Source organism: Melozone crissalis, unplaced genomic scaffold (assembly GCF_028551555.1).
Source record: "Melozone crissalis strain CALT ecotype California unplaced genomic scaffold, PUWL_Pcris_2 ptg000009l_1, whole genome shotgun sequence".
NCBI classification, from domain to species: domain Eukaryota; kingdom Metazoa; phylum Chordata; class Aves; order Passeriformes; family Passerellidae; genus Melozone; species Melozone crissalis.
In genome coordinates, this window is record NW_026535787.1 from 15226280 (window position 1) to 15251963 (window position 25684).

The 25684-nt window shown below is 39.4% G+C and overlaps 1 protein-coding gene across 3 annotated transcripts; it reads left to right on the forward strand.

Annotated features, from left to right (window-relative positions):
- The first annotated feature begins 4 nt into the window (after positions 1-4).
- On the forward strand, positions 5-24971 carry GABPA (GA binding protein transcription factor subunit alpha). 3 transcript variants are annotated; one of them, XM_054270397.1, is made up of 10 exons: positions 5-44; positions 3931-4031; positions 7170-7314; positions 8183-8267; positions 13686-13931; positions 17427-17621; positions 18371-18427; positions 19476-19616; positions 20926-21118; positions 21715-24971. In XM_054270397.1, exons 2-10 carry the CDS (start codon positions 3955-3957, stop codon positions 21941-21943), a joined length of 1368 nt encoding a protein of 455 aa, XP_054126372.1. In that variant the 5' UTR covers positions 5-44; positions 3931-3954; the 3' UTR covers positions 21944-24971. The 3 variants fall into 3 exon arrangements, with proteins under 3 accessions (XP_054126372.1, XP_054126373.1, XP_054126374.1); XM_054270398.1 differs by lacking the exon at positions 5-44 and adding an exon at positions 166-338; XM_054270399.1 differs by lacking the exon at positions 5-44 and adding an exon at positions 537-556.
- The last annotated feature ends 713 nt before the right edge of the window (positions 24972-25684 follow it).

Here is a 25684-nt window from a genome sequence, read left to right on the forward strand (position 1 = left end):
GCGAGCGGACGGACGGACGGACGGACGGACGGTGGCGGCGGCGGGTGAGCGCGGCCCGGCCCGTGTTTTGTTTCCGTTTCTCTCCCGGCGGCTCCGCGGTCCCATTTCCGTTTCGGGTTCAAACAACGACGCGGAGGCGCCGCGGGAAGCGGGGCCCACGGGGAGGTGGCGCTTTGGCGGCCGTGGGGAAAGGCCCTGGGATCGGGAACCGAGGGCTCCCGCCGCGGGGATCGCGGGGCCTCCCCGGCGTGTGAAAACTTATTCCCGCTTGTAAAAACCCTGCTTTGGCCGAACACGTAGCAGCATGTGTGGCGTCTTGTGGCTCTCCCCTTGCCGTGGTGAGAAGCCTCTCGAGTGATGTGTCCAGTTCTGGGCCACTCTTTCCGAGAAGGACATTGAGGGGGCTGGGGGGAGTCGAGAGAAGGGCAGCGGAGTTGGGAAAGGGTCTGGAGCGCAAGTCTGATGAGTGAGTCCCCCCACACTCACCTCGGGGAAAAGCAGGCCCAGGGAGGACCCTGTATCTCTGTACAATTCCCAGACAGGAGGTTGCAGCCAGGTGGGCTCTGCTCCTCTGCAGACCAGTAATAAAGAGTCCTAGGCTGTGCCAGGGGAGGTTTAGGTTGGACAGCAAAAAGAATTTCTTCCCTGAAGGAGTGATTAGACGTTGGAACAGGCAGGCAGGGAGGGGGTGGAATCACCATTCCTGGAGATGCTAAAGGAAAGACTGGATGTGGCACTTAGTGCCATGGTCTAGTTGGTGTTCAGTCGGTGTTCATGATGTTCAATCATGATGATTTTGAAGGTCTTTTCCAACCTAACTGATACCATGATCTTGCATAGTTTGCTTCCTAGTGTTTGGGCAGGTACATGCTGCACAGCCACAGCTCCCAGTTTGGCTTTATTTTCTCACTTCAGGCTGTTTATAGGGAAGTTAAACACATCAAATCTGGTGTGATTTTCGCCCACCCTGTTCAGTGCTCCACTATCTCCATCATAAAACTGAACTGGCTCATGATTGTAAAAGCTGCTCTGTAAAGGACAGGCTGTCTGCTTTGTTACCTGCTTTGTGTTGGTGTCTATAATTTGGATCATATGGAATCATTTGCATCATTTGGATGGACAGGAACCATGTGCTGCACACAGCAGAGCTTCTCTGGGGCACAAGTAACTCCAGGGACTGGGCTTCAGTATCAGCTGGTTATGTGTGTGAGCTCCAGAGCTGGACCCCATCTCACAATTACCTGGTGGGATAGCAAACAATTCTACTCCTAGAGTTTGTGCCCATTTCCCAGTGGGCTCATTCCTTGCTTAACTCCTTGTGTTCTAGGAAAAAGATAGATTTTCAGCAGAATGGGGGACTACTCTCCTTACTGTAAAGGATACTGGAGTAGCACTGGGCTGTCACATGGGGAAAAGGCTCTGTTGACCATGCCTTCTTGTATGTTAGGGGAGGTCAGCGTTCTTCTTGGCTAACTGGTAAGTCCTAGGGCTTGTTAGGTTGAAGGAAAAAGTAGAAACAAGCAGAAATCAGTAGGCTGAGCCTTCCAGCAATCAACCACAGGTTTTATGTTCCTTTGAACAAGTGCTGCTGTTGAAGTGTTCCTGCCACATGAACCCTCCATGCAAGCCAGGCTCTTTGAGCCTTCTTGTCTCTCAGCAGCCTTCAGGGAAGGGGCAGGCAGTTCAGTCCCATATGAACCTATATTCGCATTCTAAGACTGCATCATCCTGTAGGAGCAAACTGCTAGACTTCATGTGAAATGTTCATATTGTAAGAAATCTCTTTATGCTAGTATAGGGAAGACTGAATAATTTCCCCCTTTAGGCTTCTGTGAACTTTAATGACTTTATGTGTTTGCATTATATTGTTATTCTTTATACCCATCTCCCTTCTTTGTGTCTGTGCTCAGCAGAACCATCTTTCTTCCTCTTTGTGTGCCTGCTCTTTGTGCACCTGCTTTTTGTGCCTGGGTTCCTCTTTCCTGTCCCTCCAGGGATCTGGAAATATAGCAAAGCCTGAGAGATTCAAGCATGAGCTGCCTTTGAAGAGGGAGTGAGCAGTCACTAGTCCCAGCTGCCAGTTGGGAGTCCAATCCATAGGGACTTCTAAATGCCTTAACTAAGTCTGTGCTGCTGCTGCGGGCAGTAATATTTTCTCATTCTCATCACTTTGCATTTAGCTGTATTGAATTATTTCTGGCAGAAATCTATCAAGGTGGTGAGTTCTTTCTGTAAGTTTGCACTGTTTTCTCAGTAAATAACATATGAATATGTCAAAGAACAGAAATCCCAGCCTAACCCCTTTGTGACCTTACTGGTAAACTCCCTTCATCACAAAAAAGACAATTTACCTTGGTTTTCTGTTTTTAATCTGATTGCTAAAACAGAAAAGACATTTACCCCTTTTTTATCATATCAGTTTGCTTCTTTGGAAGTTTTCAGCAAGAGACATTGCTCAAATCTTGGGTTTGAAATATTTTTTTAACAGTCTGACAGATCACCTGTAACCATGTGGGTGTCAGTGCATTCAGATATTTAAGCCTGTCTGCATTCTTCAGAGGTTGTGTTTCAGCCTTTCCCATTTATCATGAGAATAATACACGAGATTAAGTAATACAGGAATTGGATTCCTGGGCCCTATTCAGTGGAGACTACACTGGCCCTTTGGAGATTTTCATGGAGCCAGATCTGTGAACAGGTTCTGGGTTTGCTTCTAGTGGTGAGATGTTGATAAGGTGTTTTTTTTCTTCCTAACCATGGTAGTGTCTTACAGAATTAACCACATGGAGCACTTGAATTCTTGACAGCTAATCTTACAGAATAGTTTTTGAAGGAGATGATGAGTAGTTTGAATTTCTTTAGACAATTTACATAGCAGCTGTAAAACACAGTTGGCTGCTATTGCTTCTGAGAACTTTTAAAGATTATATCCTTATTATCTTGTCTTCAGTAGATACTCTTGCTAACAGTTGGTTTGGGATAGAGTAGTACCTGGGAAAGGAGGATTCCAGGATGGAAATCTTGGTGACCTCTTCTATTTGGCCATTTAAATAGTAGCAATGTTTTGCTTTTTCTCCGGTGATTTTTTTTTCTTCCACCGTACTTCTAATTCCTACTTATTTTGCCATGAATTCATGCTGTTATTTATTGTAAACTGTTAATATAATTTGGCCTGGTTTTTATCATATATATTGCATAGTTATGGTATATGTGCTGGTTAGTGAAAAATAGTAATGCCAGACTGACTATGTCTTACAGACCAAGTGCTGTAATTCTTTGCTTGCCACTTATGTTCCCAAGAGGTTCCAGTGTTCTACAGGGTATGAAAATCTGCAGTGTTAGTGAGAATGTTGTCACAGAATAGCTTTTCATTTCATTGCTAACATCCTGCTTTAGTTTGGGACTTCACAAGATACATTCATTGTGTTCATGTCATCAGCTGTTCTCCTATGGGAGGCATGGGTGGAAAGATGAGACAGTCAACAAACACTTTGTTGTTGATTTTATTTGCCTATGAAGAAATCATGCATCTTCTCCCTAACTGCCTCCTGCAGCATTTCATGTAAAGTGCTGCTCAAATTTATAAGCATTTTTCAGCCATGCTAGGAAGGTAGTTTGGATTTTCAAATGTGCTTTGCTGTAGGTGGCCTGTAGCAACAACAAAAAAAATCCATAAATTTGGGTGCCTCCAAGAGAATCAGGCTTTGGGCTCTGTGCAAATGTCTTAATAGTCCCATGTTTGCTTCTAGAACATTTAATTGAGAACAGTATAGTAATATATTTTGTGAAATATGATTTAGGTTTTGGATTTATTTTTGGCTTTAAAAGGCTATTTTGGTATTTGATTTAAAAAAATGTGTGATAGGACACAAAATATTGTCTAGTCTTGTTGGTCTGTGACTTACACAAAAAATTCTTTTCTGTTCGTAGCTCTGTTCTTAAGACATTGCAGCCATGACTAAGAGAGAGGCAGAGGAGCTGATAGAAATTGAGATTGATGGAACTGAGAAACAGGAATGCACTGAAGAAAGGTATGTACTGTCTTTGCTTTTTGGGATCCTTAGGCAGCAGTTAATTGACTAATTAGTTTTTCTGCTTCTTGTCTAATTAAACAGTGGTTTTCCAGAAGTTGAGATGTAGCAACTATAGGAAATCAGTATAGTGCTGCCATGTTCCTCAACCTTCATTATCTAAATCCCAAACTGTTTTGTTTATCTCTTGCTATGTTGTCAGTACTTTACTTTGCCTATTTTCATGTCTGTAGTAGTATGTCTGTGTGTGTGCTGCAAACCTTTCAGCTTCAGTGGATCCTTCTGTAATTGAGATGGACCTTTCTATATCTCCAGTCCTTTGCTTTACTGTTATACAGGATTTGTACAGGATGATTTGTTTCTAACAGAGCAGAAATGATGCTTGGTAACTACTATACCATTGTTAGGGCCATTGAAAGCGTACATACTGAAGTAGGATACCCTCTGATTTAATTACCTCAACCTGGATTTTTAGTTTTGTGTGCTTCCTTTCTAATTTTCACTACTGTGTTTGGAAGCTCAGAGCATCAGTTAATGTGTAGGATAGTGCTGCATTCTGGTCTAAGCACAGAAGAGCAAAGAAAACTAATTCTCTCAGAATAAAACAGATCAAACATAGAAAGGTATGAAATTTAACCCAAAACTTTATTAAAGCCAAATGAGGTTAGATGTTGATACCCAAAAAATTGATATATTTTATTTAATACTAGAGAGAAAGAGAAAAGAAAGAAAAAAGCAATAGAGGTGGGAGGTGGGGTCGGGGAGAGTGACAAATATTAAGTTGAAGCATATCACCCTTCCAAGGTCCCAGTGATATCTTGTTGCTTCCCTCTATCTGATCTTCTTGGAGGTGAGGGTCCCTGCTGAAAAGTAGAGAATCCCATGGATTAATAGACATTTGAGCAGGTGGGAACACACAGGTACCTCCTGGTGGGGGGACAAGTCTGACACTGTCCCTTGCAAGACTGCAATCTGTTGCATCATGTAGGATCAGACACAGTGCAGATCTGGGGACCCCTTTGGTGGGGGGCCCTTGATGAGCCCTGACACCCCCTCAGTTGTCCCTCACACAGATGTGGCCTTCCAGGGGTGGCAGGCCCCACAGCTGGGCCAGTCTGTCTGGTGGAGGATGGGTGATCACTGCGTCTGGCCAGAGGCCATGGCACACACCAAAACCTCTCCTCCTTCCCTGCCTTGGTGCAGGGATCTGTGGGAGCCTGGCAGCAGAAAAACCTGGGGCTGGGGCTGGGGCTTCTACCCCAAAGGTGCTGGGCTTAATCCTTTTGTGATAGATAAGTAATGCAATGGTTGGCTCTCACAATCAAAAGGCAAATATTATATATATGTTAAGAGAAGTTTTACAGTTATGGTTTACCCCCCTTTGCATTGTTATCACGGGGTTACCTGAGTAGTCATGGCATTTGGGAGGGTCAGCTTGTTACTATAGTGGCACCTGACCTCCAATCAAGATGTAAAAAAGTTAATTCCACCACTGGACAGTGAAAAAGGAGTCAAAAAACAGAACTTTGGGAGGGGCTAAAGGGTTAAAAGGCAAAACATCCATTGTGTAGATGAACCAATGGTAGGAAAAATCCTTTGCTCCTGGTTCTGTAATATTTTCTTTATTCAGTCTTATGTTGTATTTTTGATAAGGTTTTAATATACCTTTTAAAATTTTAGAAGTGACTATCATTTATCACACTCTTGTGAATGTATTCTTTTCCCCAAACCCAGACTTAGGTCACTTTATCTTATCTGTCTTAACTTGCAGTTGAGGACCTCAAGTCAGGAGGCCCATTCAGGGTGTGGTGGTGCAGTTCTTGTTACCCACTTTAGCTATATTAGGCAAAAGTCCTTCATAAAGATGTTTAAGCCATCTACCATAACATTTCAGTCTCCAGCAGGTAGAAAGAACTGAGGCTGGTTAGGTTAACTTCTTTTTAAGAACCTATTCTGGAGAACTGACTCAAAGCCACTTACTAGTTTCTTACCGTTTGAAGTTCCTTGTGTATTTTTACCACTTACAGACTATGTGTGTGTACATTCTGGTTTCCTTCTGTGTAAATGAAGAGACTGTGTAAGGTCATTGTTATAGCATGTGTCCCATAACAATGACATTTCCCAATGCTTGTGCCAATACTGTCACTGTTGTAGTGTGGGACAGCCATGTCTTGTGACTAATATAGTTCCTTCAAGGCTCCATGTTGCTGTACTTCTTTCTGGTTGTCCCTTTTATGTGTTAAGCTTATTATTCTTGTACTGACCAGTGAAAAGACATGGAAAGTTGCTGTGTATGAGTGTGAGCATTTTTCCCTTCTATTTTCCCTGTCTGTGTTTCTGTGTTTGCATTTAACTTGAATATCTTTTAAATACAGTCCAGGCAAAGCAAATGAAATTAGTTTACTCTATATGCCAGTTAACATCATGTGATATGCTAACCATGGCTTACTGTCTTGAAAAATGTGATCTGAATCTTGGTATTTACCTGAGCTTTTTAGTGGTGACCGGGTAAAAGAGGAATTACACAACTGTAAAATTAATGAGATCAAATTTAGTGACTGACTCTACTCAAACTAAGAGTACTCAAACTAATTCTGCATTGTCAGTTTGCACCTCGTGGGTGATCAGTTTGGCAAGCTCTGGACCCCAGCAACACCAACAAGGACAAAAGCAAAAGATGAGAGGCACTTTTTCTTCTCAGGGCCAAAGTCCCAGCTTTAATGTAGAACAACTCTGGGAGAGAAAAGAGGGAGTCTGGCAGAGGAAATGGCATCTGGGAGAGGAAAGAGACCGGGTACCTCATGGTGGGAGATTTTAAACTCGGGGAGGAAAGGAACTACAGCCAATGGGGTACAGCTGATGAGAGGGGTAAAGGGAGGAACCAACCTGGGGGAAAACACCTCAGGACATGGGAGGGTGTATGGAGCAAACCCTGTGTTTGTTTTGATACGAAACAAACCACTCAGTGCAAAATAATAACTGAATAAACTACTCAGTGCAATACAAGACTGCATGATATTAAGATTTCAGGGTCAGTATTACTTTTTATCTAGTTTATTTCCAACTTTTATTAAGCTTTCCTGTACCTGCTCTATTAACATGTAAGTAATGATTTATTATATCAATTTGCTATTTAAGCATTGTCGAGCAAAGCTACACCACTGCAGAATTTGTGAGTCAGGCTATTGACATCAGTGAACCCATTGGAAATCTTAAGAAGTTGCTGGAACCCAGACTGCAGTGTTCCTTGGATGCACATGAGATTTGTCTGCAAGATATCCAGGTAAATTGAAAGGTTATGAAAGATTTAACTTTGTACTGGAGAAGTGTTTTACATACTTTTTCCCTTTTTTCCATTGTCTGTGGAATTCATGCTTCATGTGGAATCTTGACTACAGTTAAGAGTTTAATTTCATGTCAGGTTCATTATCATCAGACCATTTAATATATGCACACTAATTCAGTGTGAATACAATCAAAATATTCTTGGAGTTCCTGGTGTGAGGTTAAGAAACCACCTTGCAAGTGAAAGAAGAATGAGGGCAATGACCATACTACTTTCTCTTGACGTAGCCCACATCATTTGTTGCTGCCAGAAGTTCCATAATTCTAATCTTGTTTTTAATCTAAATGAGAAGGTTTCTGTATTATTGAGGTATAGAGGTAGCAAAGCATTACTCAAGAAATCCCCCCCTCCCCATTTTTACAGACATTGGCACATGTTAGACAGTGTAACTGTTTTGTGTTTTATTTGAAGTTACCATCAGACATCTGCGGCTTTTCCAGAAACAACAGGAGAATATTGTTATAAAGATAAAATTTTTTTCACAAAGGTGTTAAAAACTCAGAGAAGGAACTGTAGATAGTTTTCAGGTAGTGGAGGTACCTCCTCCTATTGCATTACTTATTTTAGGTCAAAAAATATTCCTGTAGGCAAAAATATCTTAAACAGAGAGGCAGGTTTCAAATACAGTCAATTCTTTTCTGTTATGTACTATGTCTAAGACAGTGCTAAAAATATTTGCATGCTTCTTCAGAAAATTTGCTGTAGGTACCCAATGTTTCTAAAATTTAAAGGACAGCAAGTTTATTCTATCTATGAGACTAATACATATTTTTAATTTTTTAATTTTTAATGCTTTTATCTCAAGCTGGACCCAGATCGAAGCCTTTTTGATCAAGGAGTGAAAACAGATGGAACAGTGCAACTCAGTGTACAAGTAATATCTAGGCAAGGTAAGCAGTTACATTTCTCTGTTGTACAGACAAACTAATGTTGCATGAATATTTGTGAGCAAACCTAATCTCTTATTCCTAGCTGTAAAATTGAGAAAATCAATGAATGGTCACAGAGCTTCAGAATGTCTTTTTCATTGTGTACTGTAGTTCTAAGTAGTAAAATTAAAATAAATATCATTCACTAATGCTATTTGAAATGTTTTTTAAAGGAATTTTATATTGTTTTCATAACTACCAAAATTAAACACAAATCCAGAACCCAAACAACTCTTAGTCAAGTAGTATCAGTTACAGTATGAGGTTTTCCTCAAGGTTGAGTAGTTACTCATATCAGACTAAATATCAACACAGGCAAAAGATTTTTGTGGGTAGGTGGCAGTTTCATCCCTGTGAGGTGAGTGATCTTTTGTGCTTTAGGAACAATTACATTGTGAAAGTAAATGTAGCTGACTGAAAATCCTTATCAAGGTCCGTGATCACTGTCTATTGTCTGTTTTCTTTGGATGAGAAGTCAGAATCAATCATTGTGTAAGAGGAACATTAACCAGTTGGGTATGGATTTGTTAAGGCACAGTTTTTATTTGTATTATTGGTATGACAGGATTTCCCTTTGTCAGATTCTCAGGAACTAGCAGCTTCATTGTTTTACTTTTTGTCCTAGTTTTATTTTTTTGTCCTAGTTTTCCGCTTTGCTCCCTCCATATGTCTTGAGTGGAAGGACAGCCAGACAGCCACCACTCTTTATAGTCAATATACATGTTGGGCTGTGGGAACAGCTACAAGTGTTTATTTCTGTATTTTTAAACAGAGACAAGTTCATATAGGAGTTGTTAGTTATCTGGTTTGAGTTACATCAGCAAAGCAAATTAGCAAAATATGGGGTGCACTTTTTGTTTCCTTTTGGCTTCATTGTAGATTAAGCAGAACAAAAGTTTTCTGCTTTGTATTAACAGTCTTCAGTAAGACAATTTGCATTTAATGCTGAGTGTCAGGTGATTAGTGCTAGGTTGAGTCCTCGTTCCCCATATGTAATGGGAAGTGTACTACCTTTCTACTTATAAAATAGAATGGAAATATCCTTCAGGGAACTAGAGTAACTGCTCTTAATTCATGCCCAGTAACTTCTAGTATCAGTGCTCAGACTTCCATTTTCAAAAGGATGTGCGTGATGAATATCTTTACTATCATCTTTCACGTTTGTCATGGTTTTGCATGGGAGACATTTAGGGAAGTGGTGCAAAGCTTCCAGCCACTGGAAAGCTGGACACACCTCTGTGAAAAACACATGTTAAAGATGAAAGAAGTATGGGAACTTCCTCTTTTTCTTATGGTTTGCAAAGAGGTAACACGCCCTGCCCCCCTGTGTCAGCCAGGCCAGGGCTGGGCAGTCCTGGCCACGGGGCTGGGACCCTTCCCCATGATGAGGCCCCTTGCCATTGGCTGCCAGGCAGGGGAGGGAGTGCCAAGGGCCAGGCCAGGCAGGCTCTGCCGTGGGGCCAGGCCCCTCTCTGGGGGTCCAGGGGCACCAAGCCCTGTCCTGCCCGGGCCAGGCCCCAGCAGCTGCCAGGCAGGAAGGCGGGGAAGGCTGTGGGGCCCTGGCTGGAGCAGGGCCAGGCCATGGCAGTGAAGATCTTGCCACCAGGTCCCCTTCCCCCAGCACGGCCACCACACGAGATGAAGCAGCTGAGAGCAGGGCCAGCCCTGCAGCCTGTGCAGAGTGGCCCTGCAGCTGGAATTGAATGCAGAGAAACCCAAAGACCAGCCATGAGGCTGATCCTGACACAGCCCTAGTTGCAGTTCCCCATTCTGGCACTGAGTGACCATCTGCCGGCCCTAGGTGAGATGTTAACTTTTCAGTGCTTCAATCCTCCCTCAAGTGAGAGAAAGGAACAAGATGCAAGCATGTAAAGGAGCCACATGAAGATACCAAGGTCAGTGAAGAAGAAGTCCCAGATGGGAGGGATGAGGAGATGCCTTGGTCTTGGAGCTGAAATACTTCTGTAAAGCTGTGGAGGAAAGACTCTGTTTCCCTGTAACACATGAAAGCCATGGGGAGATGAAGGGTGCAATTTGATATCAAGCAAAGGCTTCCATGCTCAAGTGAGCAGATGTTAAAGTAGCTGTGATCCTATGAGAAGTTTGAACAGAGAAGGAGAGAGAAGTGGTTCTGTACCCCCAGGAGAAGAAGAAGACCTTTGTTCCCAGAGATGAAGATGATTTTAGAGATAGATAATGAGAACTTTTGCCTTTGAACAGCTCATCTTTGAAACAATACCCATAATTTGACATGGCCCATAAACACAGCTGTGGGAAAAGCTTGTGGGAAATGGGAGGACTTCATGATTGCAGATTTCCCCATGTGGCCGCTATTCTTGACAGATTGAGAGCCACGAGAGAACTGGGTTTTTTCCCCTCCTGGAGAAGTCTCCATAACCTTAACAAGAGGAACTTCTCTCCCTAAATGAACTGAAGAAAGATTTTTTTTCTTCAGTTGCAGAGGTGGTAAACTGACTGAAATTTTAGGTTTTATTTCTTTACATTGTCAATGGGAAAGAAAAAGTTGTGCGGGAGGAGGAGAAGTGTTCTGAAGATTTTGTTCTGATTCCTACTACTCTTTCTTTTAGTTATTATTAATAAATTTTTCTTTATACCCTTTTAAAATTTTGAACCTGCTTTGCCTTTCTCCTAATCCTGTCTCACAGCAGGAAGTGAGTGCATTGGTGGTTGGCCAGTGCTGAACCCACCACACTCCTTGATATGCCACCTGGGAAATCCCAAAATTGGCAAAATCTCAAATAGGCAAACCAAAACCACTACATGAAATTGGTGTTTCCACCCAGTTTCAAACTGAATCCACCACAATGTTCTTCCTGTGTTTCATTTTTTCCCTTAATGTAAGACTGAGGTTCATGATCATGTAACACAAGGAGCTTCTTGCTCTGTGCTCCCATCACACCTTGTCTCCCTCCCCCCCTCCCTGCCTCCTGTCTTAAAGAAACACTTGACTATTAAGTACTTCTGTGTCACTTTGGAACGCTCCTCAGTGTTGTTTTTCAGGCCTTTAGCAACTTTAGCTAAGATTTATGATACTTTAGCAACACATAAGATACTTGTTTGTTAAGGCATGTAAAATATGGCAGGGCAGAATATCAGAAAACAAATAGCATGCATATGAGCAAAAGGAAGATACTTGGATCACTAACAGGAAAATGGACTTGTTACTCTTGACCACAGTGCCCCTTTGGGCCAGATGGGAAAAAACAGCTTCTTACTCCATCCTGATATTTTACCTGCATGAAAGAGGTTTTGAGATTTTCAGTTCACTTATGTTTATTTTCCCCTCACTTATGTAATGTATAGAATTCAACTAAGAGTAATGCTAATCCTTGTGGTAGATTGGACTCTCTTTTTTCTTGAAAGAAAAGCTGCTATGTCAGTTCAAATGTTCTACCAAATTTTGATGAGCTGGCTTTAAATTCAAAGACAACAGGTGAAACATAGTTCTTCTGTAGATGAACTTGAGTGTAGTTATTTTACAGCATTTCATTCTGCAGCAGATAAAATACCATTCCTATTTTTTCACTTTACTAGTAATACTCTTATAGTGGTCTGCCTTGCCCTAACTCATTTCCTCTGGTTAGAGGGATGAGAATCTGGAACTGATCATCTCTTATGGATAGGTAAAGGGAGAAGAGATGTGAGGAGAGATGCAGGCAAACCCAGGGAATTAATGTTGTTCTAGTGTTGCAGTAAGTTAGATGGCAGATTGTTAATTCACATTTTTACTTACAAGGTGTTTCCTCTACAGAGACTCATTGCTTTGATCTCCATGTTTGTATTGTGGATGAAGCACAAAGCTCTTTTGACATGTAGTTTTATGACACACAGTGAATTATTTTGTGGAGCAATAATGAACTGTACCTCTTTTTTCTTTCTTTTTTGAGGTTAAAGAATAGAATCTTAACCCTTAGTAGCTTCCCTTACCCATTTTCGTATGATTTTGAAAGAAGCCTATGTTGTGCATATTAATTTTTATGGCCTGGATAAAACATTCTCCTAAGTAAGGTATTTGTTTCCTTTGTATTCAGATCTGCTTCTTCATCTAATCAACCACTTACTGGTTGTCAACATCTGTTTTCACCTCCTTGATTTCACATTGCTGAGTTTTGTACTCTTGGGTCTTCATAGTGTTTGTTCCCTTTCTAATTTTTTTTTCAAGCTGAATGCGTATTAAAATCTAGAGGAATGCTTGTCTGAAACTTTTTTCTTACTTGTAATACAGGTACATACTCCATTTGTTTTCCCTTACAAACTATGACCATGTGGATTTAGCATTGAGGACTGTTGCCTGCAGAACCATCTCATGCTGTGCTTCAATATAAATTAGACAGGAAGGACACAAAGTCGTATCTTTATGGTACAAGATACTGAAGTTACTCTGGCCATATAATGTTCTGTGAATCCAGCTTTCATCAGCCTAACCACAGTTAAGATTTTCCAACTCATGATAGAATTGTAAGGATTCTTTTTTATGTGAAAATATGTTTGATAAAAAACTCTTAAAATAACTGTGGTTGTTGGCATTATAATGAAAATTGTATGTTTCAAAAATTGAAATAATTATGAAAAATCTTTTGTACAATGTATGAGAATTGGTGAGACACCACCTGGACAAAACACCTCAGAAGACAGCAGAGAAGGTGGTGATACAAAGCATTAGTGAATGTGTCTGTTCTTGCTGCAGAATAGATACAGACATATCTTGTTAGCTCTGTGATCTAATGCCTGGAATGACAGACAAAAAGCCAAAACATTAATAGCTGATAAAGTCTAAGATGAGAAGAATTTTCTAGTTATTTTTAATTTGCTCTTTAACATACTGCCTGCTTCAGAGTACTGAAAGAAAATGTTAACTGCTTTGTGTAGACCCCAAAGATATCGGGGAAGTATTTTAAAGGCTGAAAGAAATGACTTATGGTTGGAGCATAGCTGGATACTTGTTCTGGGTCCTTTTGGAGTTTTCTTTTTCTATTTGTTTTGGGATTTTTTATATGGTATATTTCTTACAGACCAAAATACTGTACTTTATGCCCACATGCTGACCATTCTGTTCAAGATCTGTGAAATAGATCACTTAAATAGAACAAGAAGCTGAAATACTGGAGGAAGAAGGAGGGACAACTTTGTTATTCACCTTACTAAAGTATATGCTCTGTAATAGAGTATGTCATTTTAATTTAGGACACTCACAGAAATTTGATGACACTCCTGTGTCCTTCCTGTGTCTTTCCTGAGTTTTGCTAGTCCTTCTTCTTTCTTGAGTTTGCTAACTCTACTAATCAGAAGGGTTTAAAACAATGTTTTTGTCATATTTGCATTACTGTCTCTTAAGTTTTGTGATGTTTCCATGCTTAGGGATAGAGCCCAAGCTGAACATCCTGGAAATTGTGAAGCCTGTGGAGACCGTGGAGGTTGTGATTGATCCAGATGCTCATCATGCAGAGGCTGAAGCTCACCTTGTTGAGGAAGCTCAAGTGATAACCTTGGATGGCACCAAACATATTGCAACAATTTCAGATGAAACGTCGGAGCAGGTGACGCGGTGGGCGGCAGCCCTGGAAGGCTACAGGAAGGAGCAGGAGCGCCTCGGAATTCCTTACGGTAACAGTGCACAGCTGTGGGTGCACCCAGCTGGGGGCTGGTCCCTTCTGTGCTGGGTGGGGTTGGTGCTCAAGGGCCTCAGAGGAGGAAAACTGTGGTATGGGTTAGTTCAATGCAAGTAATCTGCATAAGAGAGTTGTAGAATCGTGGAATGGTTTGGTTTGGAAGGGACCTTAAAGTCCATCTGGTTCCAATCTCCTGCCATTGGCAGGGACAACTTCCACTAGATGAGGTTGCTCCAAGCACCATCTAGCTTAGCCTGAAATACATCCAGGAATGGGGCAGCCACAGCTTCTCTGGGCACTGTGCCAAGTTTTTCCTAATACCTAATGTAAAAACCAAGAAGTAGAATGAATGCTCATAATAGTTTCATTAAATGAGTGCTTTTTGCCATAACTACCTTGTCAATGCAGTTTTTAGAAAGCACTTTTCTTCCTGCCCTCCTTAAAAATGTGTGTGTTAGTTATAAAGCTCTTCATGTGTGTGTGGAATTTAACAGACTTGGTATTGGGGCATTGTCTGTAAAGTTACTGAACCAAATTGTGCATGGACTGGAGGATGCTGAATATTCTGTTAATTAGATTTTGTATGAGAAGCTGTGCTGGACTTCATACTGGAAGAAGATGATTCAGAACTGAAAAGAAATATTTTTCTGGATGATTATCTTTTTTTGAGTTAAGGTTTTTATTTAGTAGGTTGCTCTTTTAATGTTAACTCAAAATACATCTCTGATTGTCTGTTTGAAATTGAACTGGAACTGTGGGATGTAGACATATCGTGTTTGGGAGATTATCCAGCTAAATTGCTTCTTATGACTGGTAGAAATGTACTGTCAAGACATATTCAGGAAGCTGTTCTATATGAGCAGACCTGTAAAACTGGAATATATTTGGCTAGAGGGAAATTTGGAAGGATTTAAGAATTCCAGTCAAGTCACTGGTCTTTGCAGGACATGCAGCTTGCCAATATTTTGAGCATATTTTTGATAACTAAAGCAAAGGCTTTTTCATGACTTTTTAGTTCTCTCATTGGTAAGCACTTCAAAAATAGTTTTCCTCATGTTATATCTGTTGATAATCAGGGATTTGATGTGTAATGTTTGAAAAAAAAAGTGAGGGATTATCAGAAGCAGATTAATACTTTTCATCATGCTGTCACATTAATATTAGAATAAACTTGCTTAAACCAATGCTGTTATGTTGAATAATATTTTTAATAAACTTTTATAATGTTGATGCTTTAAGAAAACCCTATAACCCACAACTATGGCTTCAAAAGTTCAATGATTTTTGGGCCATAGGAATGCAGAATTTTCAGGAAAATCATATTAGTTCATTCTGACCGAGATCCATATATTATGAAAAATAGTGTTCTCTTGATATCAAAAAATATGCTAAATTACACCCCTAAAAAGAATAACATTTTAAATGTTTTCTGAGTAGACACTACAGGGATCTGGACTGGAATAAGGTACTCCTATGTTATACATTATAATCCAAAATTATTTCTTGAATCTTTTCAGAAGACAGGATGCATTGATTTTAAGAGTCAGGGCTAGTCAATAAATAATCATCCAGAAAAGTAGTGGTTCAGTGTCTTCATCCTTACAGGCTTCTCTGGTTTGCTGCAAATGGAAAACCGGCATTTAGCAGGTCTTTAAAGTGTTGGTTTATGTTATGCTTTGGGTGGATTTTATTAGAGATTATAAATATTTTCTGTTACAATTATTTCTGCTATTGGAATCCAAATATTTGGTACCTAGAAGGAAGGAAAACATTAATTGTTATGAGAAATAAATGCAGAAAATGGAGCAGCAGAAACCACAGAAATGGTTAGAGAAAGTAATGATTTCTGTTTCCTTGCAGATTTTGTTCTCTCAATGAGAACGAATTAGCATCTTAGTGATGGAAGCTCACTGCTGCTGATGTTTGGTAGATCAACCCTCTTGTGGTGTGTCTTTTGCCACAGGATTACATTCCATTGTTTTAGGTAGCATTAGTGAAAAATGATATCATGTAGCTGTTCTTTGTTAACCAAAATTAAATTTGTAGCTCCTAGATAAATGTTTATAGACTTAGGATACTTTGCTTTCTCTAAGTCTTAATTTTCTAAATTTTTCTTAATGCTTAATTTTATTTTAAAAAATTTTAATCTTAAAATAAAAGATTGTCAAGGTGACATCTGCTTGGGATATCAGAATTTTAAAATATGTAATCACTCTGTTCCAGTGAAAAGTAGATGTCCCCACTTTAGTTTCTTGTCCTTACCTGTTGACATATTTTAACATGTTGTATCCAATGTTAACATCCCAAAACTTTATGGTCTGGCTGAAAAGGTCCTGCAGAAGCAATCACTTACCTCCAGTAGGCCAATGCTCAGACGGGCTTTAAGCAGGGGATACTTGAAAAAAACCTGGTCCTTCCTCAGTTTTATTGCTCAGTGTTCCCTGTAGTGTGGAATGTGCCTTTGGTCACTTGAGGTCAGCTGTCCCTCCTCAGTTTTGTGTGCACCCCCTGTCTGCTCCCTGGGGTGGCTGAATGAGAAACTCCTTGTATTGGAGTCCAATAGTCTGACAAGATAGTTTGTTCTTCTGGATATTCCATGTGTGCAGAAATATCTAGAATAATATTGAATATCAGATTTACTTGAAAATCATTGATATTACATGGGATTTCTGGTTTAGTGGAGTGATACAAGGTACATTAAAACCCAGCACAGAGGTAAGATATACTTGAATGAATACAGCAGTTTCAGAACATTGCACAATCCCTATCCCAACAGGATTCCCTGTACAGGGGTCTATGATACAGTCACCATCACAAAGTTAGGTGTTCCTAATGGCCAGGAAGGAGAACATGAGTAGAGCCAACTCAAGCCCATTGTTCTCTTCAAAATTCTCTTGCTAGTTTTGTGCTTTATGTTCTCTCTGTTGGGCTGAGCCACATCTTCATGGCCTCTGCAGGCGCTGCTCAGCAGTGGACAAAAGATCTCAGTGTTAGTAATAGTGGTTTGGTCAGCAGCCTAAAGTACAACACAACAGGGGCTTCTGGGAAGAAAATGAATCCATCCCAGACATAGCCAGTGGTGGTTTTTGTCAGCAGAAACTGAGATGATGTGGATGAGTTTAGAATGTAGTGTTTTGTCATAATCGCAAACTGAATAATGTTTTTGAAGGAGAGTATCCTTTTGTGAGAGAAGGTACTCCTTTCTTGAAGCTAAAGACCTGTGGAAGAAGAAAATTCTTTTTTTTTTATGTTTGAGATATGTCAGGCATAGATCTGATGTAAAAACTTTCTCTGAAGAAAGTCGTTCTTTCACCCTTTCTGTCACCACACCATTCCACCACCATTTGAAGTGCAGTCACCAGCTTTCCAGGTGGATTTGGTCTCAGTAACTCTGCTTCTTGATGTTGTGCCTTTACTCTTATGGAAGTTATTATGTAATAACCTTGCAGTGTATGATGAGGTGATTTGCAGTTTCATCCATCTTTTCCAGACCCAGTTCAGTGGTCGACAGACCAGGTGCTCCACTGGGTGGTGTGGGTGATGAAGGAGTTCAGCATGACTGACATCGACCTCAACGCACTCAGCATTCCTGGCCGCGACCTCTGCAACCTCAGCCAGGAAGATTTCTTCCAGCGTGTCCCACGGGGAGAAATCCTCTGGAGCCACCTGGAACTTCTTCGAAAGTGTATGGCAGTTTGTTTTATTTTTTTTAAGACTTTTTTCTTGAACTATTAAACCCATTATGAGCAGTCATTTTTCCTTTACTCGATGTTGATGGTAAAAATGAGGGTATCAGTACAAGATAAGAGAAGGTATTAGAATGTCTGCTGCCGTGAAACATTGCATACTAAACACTGCCTGTCTTTTATCAAACCTCATAACTTGTGGAAGGTAGTGAATGATTATTCCACCTTTGTTTTTTATAAAGCTTCATAGTTCGTGCATCCACTGAATTTGTTAGTTCTATAATGAAGTATTGATTTTGAGTTATTAAGTGTACATTTTTGTGTCGTATTGAAGTGGAGATTTTTAAGCACAGGAGGTGAAATCCTTAGATTTCACTAGATTTAGCTGCTAAGTGATGCATTGTATGTGTATAATACACTAGCATAATAAATATATGTGCATTTCAGATGTACCATGCTTGGAGGTAACTTGTCAGACTGATAACTAATTCTGTCTTAATTTACATAATAGAGAAGAAGGTTTTTGAGGATGGAGCTAGTGGAAATTTGCCATGTACACCATTCTAAAAATGAGTGACAGATGTTAAATGTCTCCACTTGTAAGACCATGAACTGTACATGTCCCTTGCAAACTCATACCAAATTTTTATTTCTTTCCTCTATGAAATAAGAAATTTTTTGATCTTCAGGTGACTTACTATTTGCAGGTTAAATATAAGCCTGGTTTTTTTTTTTCTCCAATCTGTAGATGTGTTGGCTAGCCAAGAACACTCTGGAGAAATAGCAACTGTTACAATTGATCAGCGTAAGTACTTCTGTCAGCACTAATTCACACAAATCACTGTGTGCAGGTTTAGCACTGTACTGTGGTTCAGAAGTTTGATAGTACAGCATTTAGAAAATCACTCAAGAGAGATTTTCCGTGGGAAAGGGAGGAGGACATATTTTAAACTTCAAAGCATAACATTGAGTTTCTCTGTATTTTGTTACTGGCTGAAAGGTAATGTTTGACCTGAACTATGGAAGTTTATAACTCTCATTTTGGATGGTAGATTCTTCACTTTCTTGAAATAAGCTGTCTAGGATACATATTTGAGGTTTTTAGTTGTTTCAGGGCTTTAGGTTATATATTGCATTAATGAATGGATCTATTTAAATATTAATTTCAAATAAAAAAGTGTTTCAAAAAATTGAAGGGTTCTGTGGAAGAGATGACTTGCTTAGAAACCATTATTAGAAATAATACATTAAAATAACTTTCCATAGTTAAAATGGGTGAAACTCATTCTTTCAGCTAAGCAGTGTCATAAATTATTGAAATGAATCAATTTTCAGATGATTTATAAGCATCTTACATGTTAAAGAGACATACTGTTTATTACATCCTGTGGTTGGGTGTAGTTAAGCCAGCTTGAGTGGGGCATCTGTGTCCCCCTACACCCTTGCAATAGAAGGTGTTTGCTGTTTGAATATCAGGTATGGAGCTTGTGCAGTGACTGTAGAGAAAAGGGCATTAGGGCAGATCAGGTGGGAACAGCATGAAGGCAAAGCAAGGGCTTCAGAGAGTTTGTATTCTTTTTGTGGAAGCATGTGATACACATGATAATAAACTAAAACTGGTGTTTTATCTGTAATGTGACACTTCTGCAATGAGTTTAAAACTGCAGTTTTCATGTAAGAGGTAAAAAAGTCTTTAATTTTTACTTAGCATTGTGACTTAAAGCAGTGTGTCTTTTTAGCAAAGGAAAAAACTACCTTCTAGATGTTATGATAATACAGGTAATAAATAAAATATGCCTATTTCCGTGCAAACAATTTATAGTTGATGTTCTGCAACACTCTCTGCCCTACAGCTGTGCAGATTATACCAGCATCAGTACAGCCTGCTACCCCCACCACCATCAAAGTGATAAACAGCAGTGCAAAAGCAGCCAAAGTACAGAGAGCTCCAAGGATCTCTGGGGAAGATAGGAGTTCCCCTGGGAACAGAACAGGTACTGCCTTCATTATTGTACATGCTAATGCACTGAACACTGACCCATTCATTTGAATTGCAGTTTGGTGGGACACGACTTTGTAGCTCCAAATGAGAGGTTTGTAGTGTCTGTGTGAAGGGAGGGGTGTGAAGGGAGCCATAGGTACAAAAATCTGTGCTAAAATCTGCCTGCACCGGTTGGTCAGCTCACACAGGCACCATGTCAACATGATGCTGCAGTTTTTCCATCCTGCAGCAAATAAAATGGATATATTTCCCCATCACTTAACAATCTGTCCTCTCAAACCACTGCATAGCATTTATTCAAGCTTTGAACTTCTTTCTATTTGTAGAAAGGAAAGAAAATAAACTCTATGTTTTAAAATGTAGCCTAGCTGCTACTTGCACTGTTGTGCTCCTCCTCCATTCTTCCCCAGTCTGGTGACTTCAAAATTTATAAAGTTTCATATTTCTTTTTTAGTTAAATGAATGTATGTCTGGAAAACTGCACACTAAAATTGCAGTTTAATATTGGAATTACTGTTATTTATACATACTCTTTGATTATTAATTTCTTTATTTTTTCTTACTGTCATTTTTGTTTTGCTTCCCTTTATGTTGTGAATTTTCCTGTTAAATCCTTCCTTCTCTTCCTCATTGATTTTTATTTTTTTAGACTATAAAGGCCTCTAAGGATGTCATTCAGAATTTTAAGGCCAAGGTTTTATTGGCTGACATTAGTGAGGAATACTTTGTGTTTCTGTATTTAGTTGTCAGGTCTGCTCTCTTTATCTCATTTATAATTTAGGAATTTTACTGTGGCTACTTGAGTTAGAAAAAAATCTTAACTATTGGATGTGAAAGATGCAACATTGATGTAAACTGAAATTTGGGGGTTTCTTTTGTGTTTCTCGTATTTCATGTTGAATATTTGAGACCAAATTTTTTTTAAAAAACAGCTATTACACATATGTGTGTGTGTAGAGGAATTAGCAGCTCTTGATAAATCTGTTCTATTTTAAAGACAGATATGCTTCTAAATGTTTACATGGGGGAGTTGTGATTTTTTTAAGTTCTAGGAGAAGATTTATGTGAAATCTTGATTAATTTTTTCCTGTATTCTTAATTTTTTAATAAAAATGGGTACTGATGACAGGAAAATGTTTGCAAAAGAATCATTAGGAGGGATTAATTAAGTGAAAGTTCCTTCCATCATATAGTCTATGCTGGTCTGCTTTAATATCTTGGTTGCAAGATTTTAGCCATGAGTGGAACATGAAAAGGACAAGGACAAGTTGGAGTGCAACTTGTTATTCCTGTTTTAACAGGGAACAATGGCCAGATCCAGCTGTGGCAGTTTTTATTAGAACTTCTCACAGACAAAGATGCCAGGGACTGTATTTCTTGGGTTGGTGATGAAGGAGAGTTTAAATTGAACCAGCCTGAACTGGTTGCACAGAAATGGGGACAGCGCAAGAACAAGCCCACCATGAACTACGAGAAGCTGAGTCGGGCTTTGAGGTAAGAAACTTCAGGAACTCATGGGGTATGATTTCCTTTCATGGCTGCCTCATTTTTAATTAACATAATGATAAACTTGCAGCTTTTTTAGTAAAGGCAAATCTTCTGAGGCTGGTCCTTGCAATGAGATCCTGCTAATCGTAGAAGAGAGGTATTTGCTGGGCTTTTTACCTTTGTTTTGGAGTTTTTTTATTCATTTTTAAAGAAGCTAGTAGAATAACTTCTTGAAAATAGATCTTCTTTTTTCAAGATCATTAGTTTGGGTTGCTCACTTCCAGAAATATACCTGGAAGTGAGCAACCCAAACTAATGATCTTGAAAAAAGATCATTTTTTACTTCTGAACTGGTGCTTCCAGTAGCCTTGTAAAATAATTACTGTGGTTTATTTCTCCTTAATATACCCAGATACAGACACAATTTTCAACACTTCCCTTTTCTCATATAAGAAAATGCCTAAGCAATATCTTGGAATATGAAATTATGAGAATCTCAGTGAGAAAAAGAATAATATTTTAGCCTCTGGTGACCTTAAGTAAGTAATGGATGCATATAAGAATTTCAGATAATTGTTAAAATTCTGTTTTCTATTTTGCAGGTATTACTACGATGGAGACATGATCTGCAAGGTGCAGGGCAAGAGGTTTGTGTACAAATTTGTGTGTGACCTGAAGACTCTGATTGGGTACAGCGCAGCGGAGCTGAACCGCTTGGTCACGGAGTGTGAGCAGAAGAAACTGGCCAAGATGCAGCTCCATGGCATTGCACAGCCAGTGACAGCAGTGGCCCTGGCCACAGCATCCCTGCAAGCAGAGAAAGATAATTAAGCACTGGGACCTGTAAGTGGGAACCTGAGGCCTTTCCTCTATAACCAGAGCACTTGGTGCTCTTACCTTGATCAGAATTGGAAACGTCTTTTGTTTCTTGATTGTACAATACAGAGCATGAATTTCTATAAAGAACTCAGACATGCATAAATTTGGATCTTTTAACAGCATATATTTTACTGTAATTTAAGGGATCACCCCAACTTCTGCAGCTAGTGAGAGGTGGAGCCTGTGACCACAGCTGTGCAAAGTAATTTCTGCAACACTTTTAACAAAAATTAAGTCCCTGTAGTCCCCAGGCTGATCAGTTGTGTGAGTGCAGCCTTTTCCAGTCTTTTGTTCTCTGCTGAACTACCAAATGGCATTTGATGCTTTCAAAGTTTACAATATATTCATTTTTCTGTTAATCAGGTGGAGCTGAAAGACATGTTAAATGTTACAAAGCATCAAGTTCTTAAAATAGCTTCTGTGTTTAAAAGCAAAGGACACTTAAGACTAGACTTAACTGGAGATCAGTGCTGAAGAAGAAGATCCAGGTTTAGATATGGCTTAAGTGAAAAGCCAATTATGAGTATTTCATTGTAGTATGCACATAATATACATATAGGAGGGCAAATACATGTTTTGAAATACATACTTGACATGAGCCATTTGGCAGAAAGCAAAGGTGAACTTCTTCCCCCCATGCCATTCCCCATCAGGTAATTCAAAAACTTGAAAAAACAGCCCTCACCCAAAGAGTAGATTGTTTTGGTGGGGAATATTAATGCTGTGTTCTGCAAGGTGCTTATACCTGCATGGTCAACCTTAGTATCCAAAGACTTAAGTGAATCACAGTCAGTAGTCCCTGGTTAGGAACAGAAAGCAAATTGAAAATAGTTTTACAGAGAACTGTGGTTTAATTTCCCAATCATTGTACAGTCTAACGTATATTAACTACAAAGAGGTACTTTTTATTTAAAATTAAGTTCTCTTTGAACTTCCAAGTGATATTTTTGAAGCTTCTTAAGCCAAATGCATGCTCCAGAGCTGGGTGCAATTTGAAGTCTGGATGATGAGCCAGCAATAGTTGGGATGTATCCTGAATTCTGAGCTACTCAGTGCTTCTTGCAAACTTACACATGCAGAAAAAAGTAGGCTTCAGCTTTTGAGTTTCCATGCTGGTTAGACTGTTTCTTTTGATGTCTGAGAACGGCAAGATTTGGGGGTTGCTTTTGCCTCTTCTGCTAATAAACAGCACAATTACTATGTCAGCATTGATTTTCACCAACTTTTTAGAAATTAAACCCCCTCTTGTAACACTTAACAATTACAAGGGAAGACCTTTAATTCTGTTAGGGATTGAGCTACTCTTAAACCTTAAATCTGAAGTCCTTGAACAGTGAGATTCTGAACAAAACCCCACAAATCTGAACAAAGTGTGTTTGTGCTGAGCAGTGAGAGCACTGGGCTGCTGCTCTTGAGCTGAGCAGGAATGGTTACACATGCAGGCAGAAGGCAGAGAATACAAAGACTTGTGTGTATCCTCAAGATGTGTTGAGGGCAAGGTTTTTTTGTAGGTGGATGCTCATCTGCAGATAGTTTTTGCTTGACTAGAAGGTTTGCATATAGTTCTAACTTGTGTTTTTTCACCATTGACATGATTATAAAATCAAAGGGTTTTTTGCTGGATTCTTTTGGTAACTCTTACTGTTGTTCTCATCCTTGAGTTCTTACAGCACTCCATCTGCTGAGCATGCTGGTGTCATTTTGCTTGTAAAAAACACTGTAAGCCCTGAGCAAAAAATCTGAATGTATCTGTCATGAAAGGTCAACATCACCCCTTTTCTTGCTGTTGGAGTTGGTGTCACTGATTGGTGTTGGAGGCATCCTGTGCAGGTCTGCTTAACCAAGAATTATGTGAAGTGAATGCTTGAGCGCAGCAGCTCTGCTTGTAACAACATTCTGTGACTAAACACAAGTCAGTACAAGTCACTGGTTCTAGACAGCAGAGTTCTTGAGAGGCATTTTTAGTTCAAATACAGGATAAAAAGAAAAGAAGCTTAAAACACCAGCTTTCTATATCAAACTGGACTGTGGGTAAGCACAGCAAAATTGAAAAGCAGTATCAATACTTCATTCCCCTGCCTCTTCCTGTTCCATGGTAAGTCTGATGGGGGAAACCTCTGCTCCCATCCTTTGTTTGTGGTTACATCCTGTTGTTGCTTTGCAGCCTTTCAGTAGGAGTAATGGTCCTTGGGGTTCTTTGTTGTGGCTCCATCTGCTTCTCCACCAAGTTCTAATTAGTAAAGAAAGAACCTTTCAAGTGGTATCAAATTATTATCACGCTGTCTGTAGTTGAGGGAGAAATCTGTGACTAACTTGATGTCTTCAGTAAAACAAAAGATGTAGAATATATTGTCAAAGGATTTTCTGTTACTGCCAGAAGGAAAACATAGAATATTCCCAATTTTTGTAAAACAGAAGGGGTTTTGCATACTTTTTACTCTTTAAATAAAGACACTTATACTCTGCTAATTATTACAAATTTCTTTGTTTTGCCTTTTTTTTTTTTGTAATTTTCCATGAAACAATTATTTTCTATTTTTACTCTGATAAAGTATTTGTGGATAAAATGTCAATATAGTAAAATAAAAATGTTATACAGCTAATTTGCCTTCTTAATTTTTCAGACATTTGTAATATCTTTCAGGGACAAGCAGTTCTGAGATGCATACTTGCCCTTTATTCTCTTTTCTCTTAAAGTCAGAAGCTCAGTGTAGAAAGAAGGCAAACTCAGCTTATATTCTGAAGATCTATCTTCTTGGACTCAATATTTGGCTATGTGTTTCTACTTTTAAACTATAACTCAGTGTCCTTTATTTCTGTAGCAGCTTTCTTTAACATCTTAATTGTAAATCTCAGAATGGTGCTTAGATTAAACAAATGATGAAAACTCAGTAGTAGGACAGAATGGATCCCTGTGAAATTATTCCATTTTTGCTTTTATCAGTGTTTAAATCAGAAAGGTTCACGCTGACCTGTAAATTCTGGAGTTTTTCATTCCTTCAGATGGCCCCATTTACTTCATCTGGCTGTGCTAACAAAACTGCCAGTGCAAGATAAAATTCTGATTGTACTGCTGTTTATTTCTACTGAGACACAATTTAATAATATTCTCATCATACTTCTGAACTCCTCCATCTGGACTGCCAAATTCAAGACTGAAATATTTTGTCATCTTTATACCTACCACATCATAATATGAATGATGCTAAACAAGAAATTAATTAAAGGACAGGAATTAATGATTGACTGGTTTTGAGGGTTGTAACATGGAACCCTGTGCAACAGATACATTATTGCTCCATTACATTTTGCCTCATTGTTTCATGATTGGAGCCCATAGAATCTAATCACACACTAAACTGAAATTTTACCATCTTGCAATTTTAGAGTATTGACATCTTACCCATTCATAACTTGAAATGAAGGTTAAAAAATGCTGAAGACAGAAAAACAAATAGTCTGATATTTCAGGGGTCTAATTTTAATTAAAATTGCCTTTTACTTGTGAAACTGGCCTTCTGAAAACCAAAATTAAATGCTTCTAGTGGCAGTTGTTGCATTTTGTTCCTTCCTTTTACTTATATGACCTTTGAAAGCCTTCAATGAAGTGGCAGTACAGCAGGCAAAGTATTCCTTTTTCCTGGCAGTGGTCCCAGGGAGTGTGCTAGCTCAGCACCTGCCTTTTTGCCAAGG

Bases quoted from the DNA above. Each gene is read 5' to 3' on its own strand.
- GABPA (XM_054270397.1), top strand. From the start codon at position 3,955: ATGACTAAGAGAGAGGCAGAGGAGCTGATAGAAATTGAGATTGATGGA. The intron at 7,315-8,182 runs GTAAATTGAAAG...TTTTATCTCAAG, and splicing joins TTTGTCTGCAAGATATCCAG to CTGGACCCAGATCGAAGCCT. The intron at 19,617-20,925 runs GTACTGCCTTCA...CTGTTTTAACAG, and splicing joins TTCCCCTGGGAACAGAACAG to GGAACAATGGCCAGATCCAG.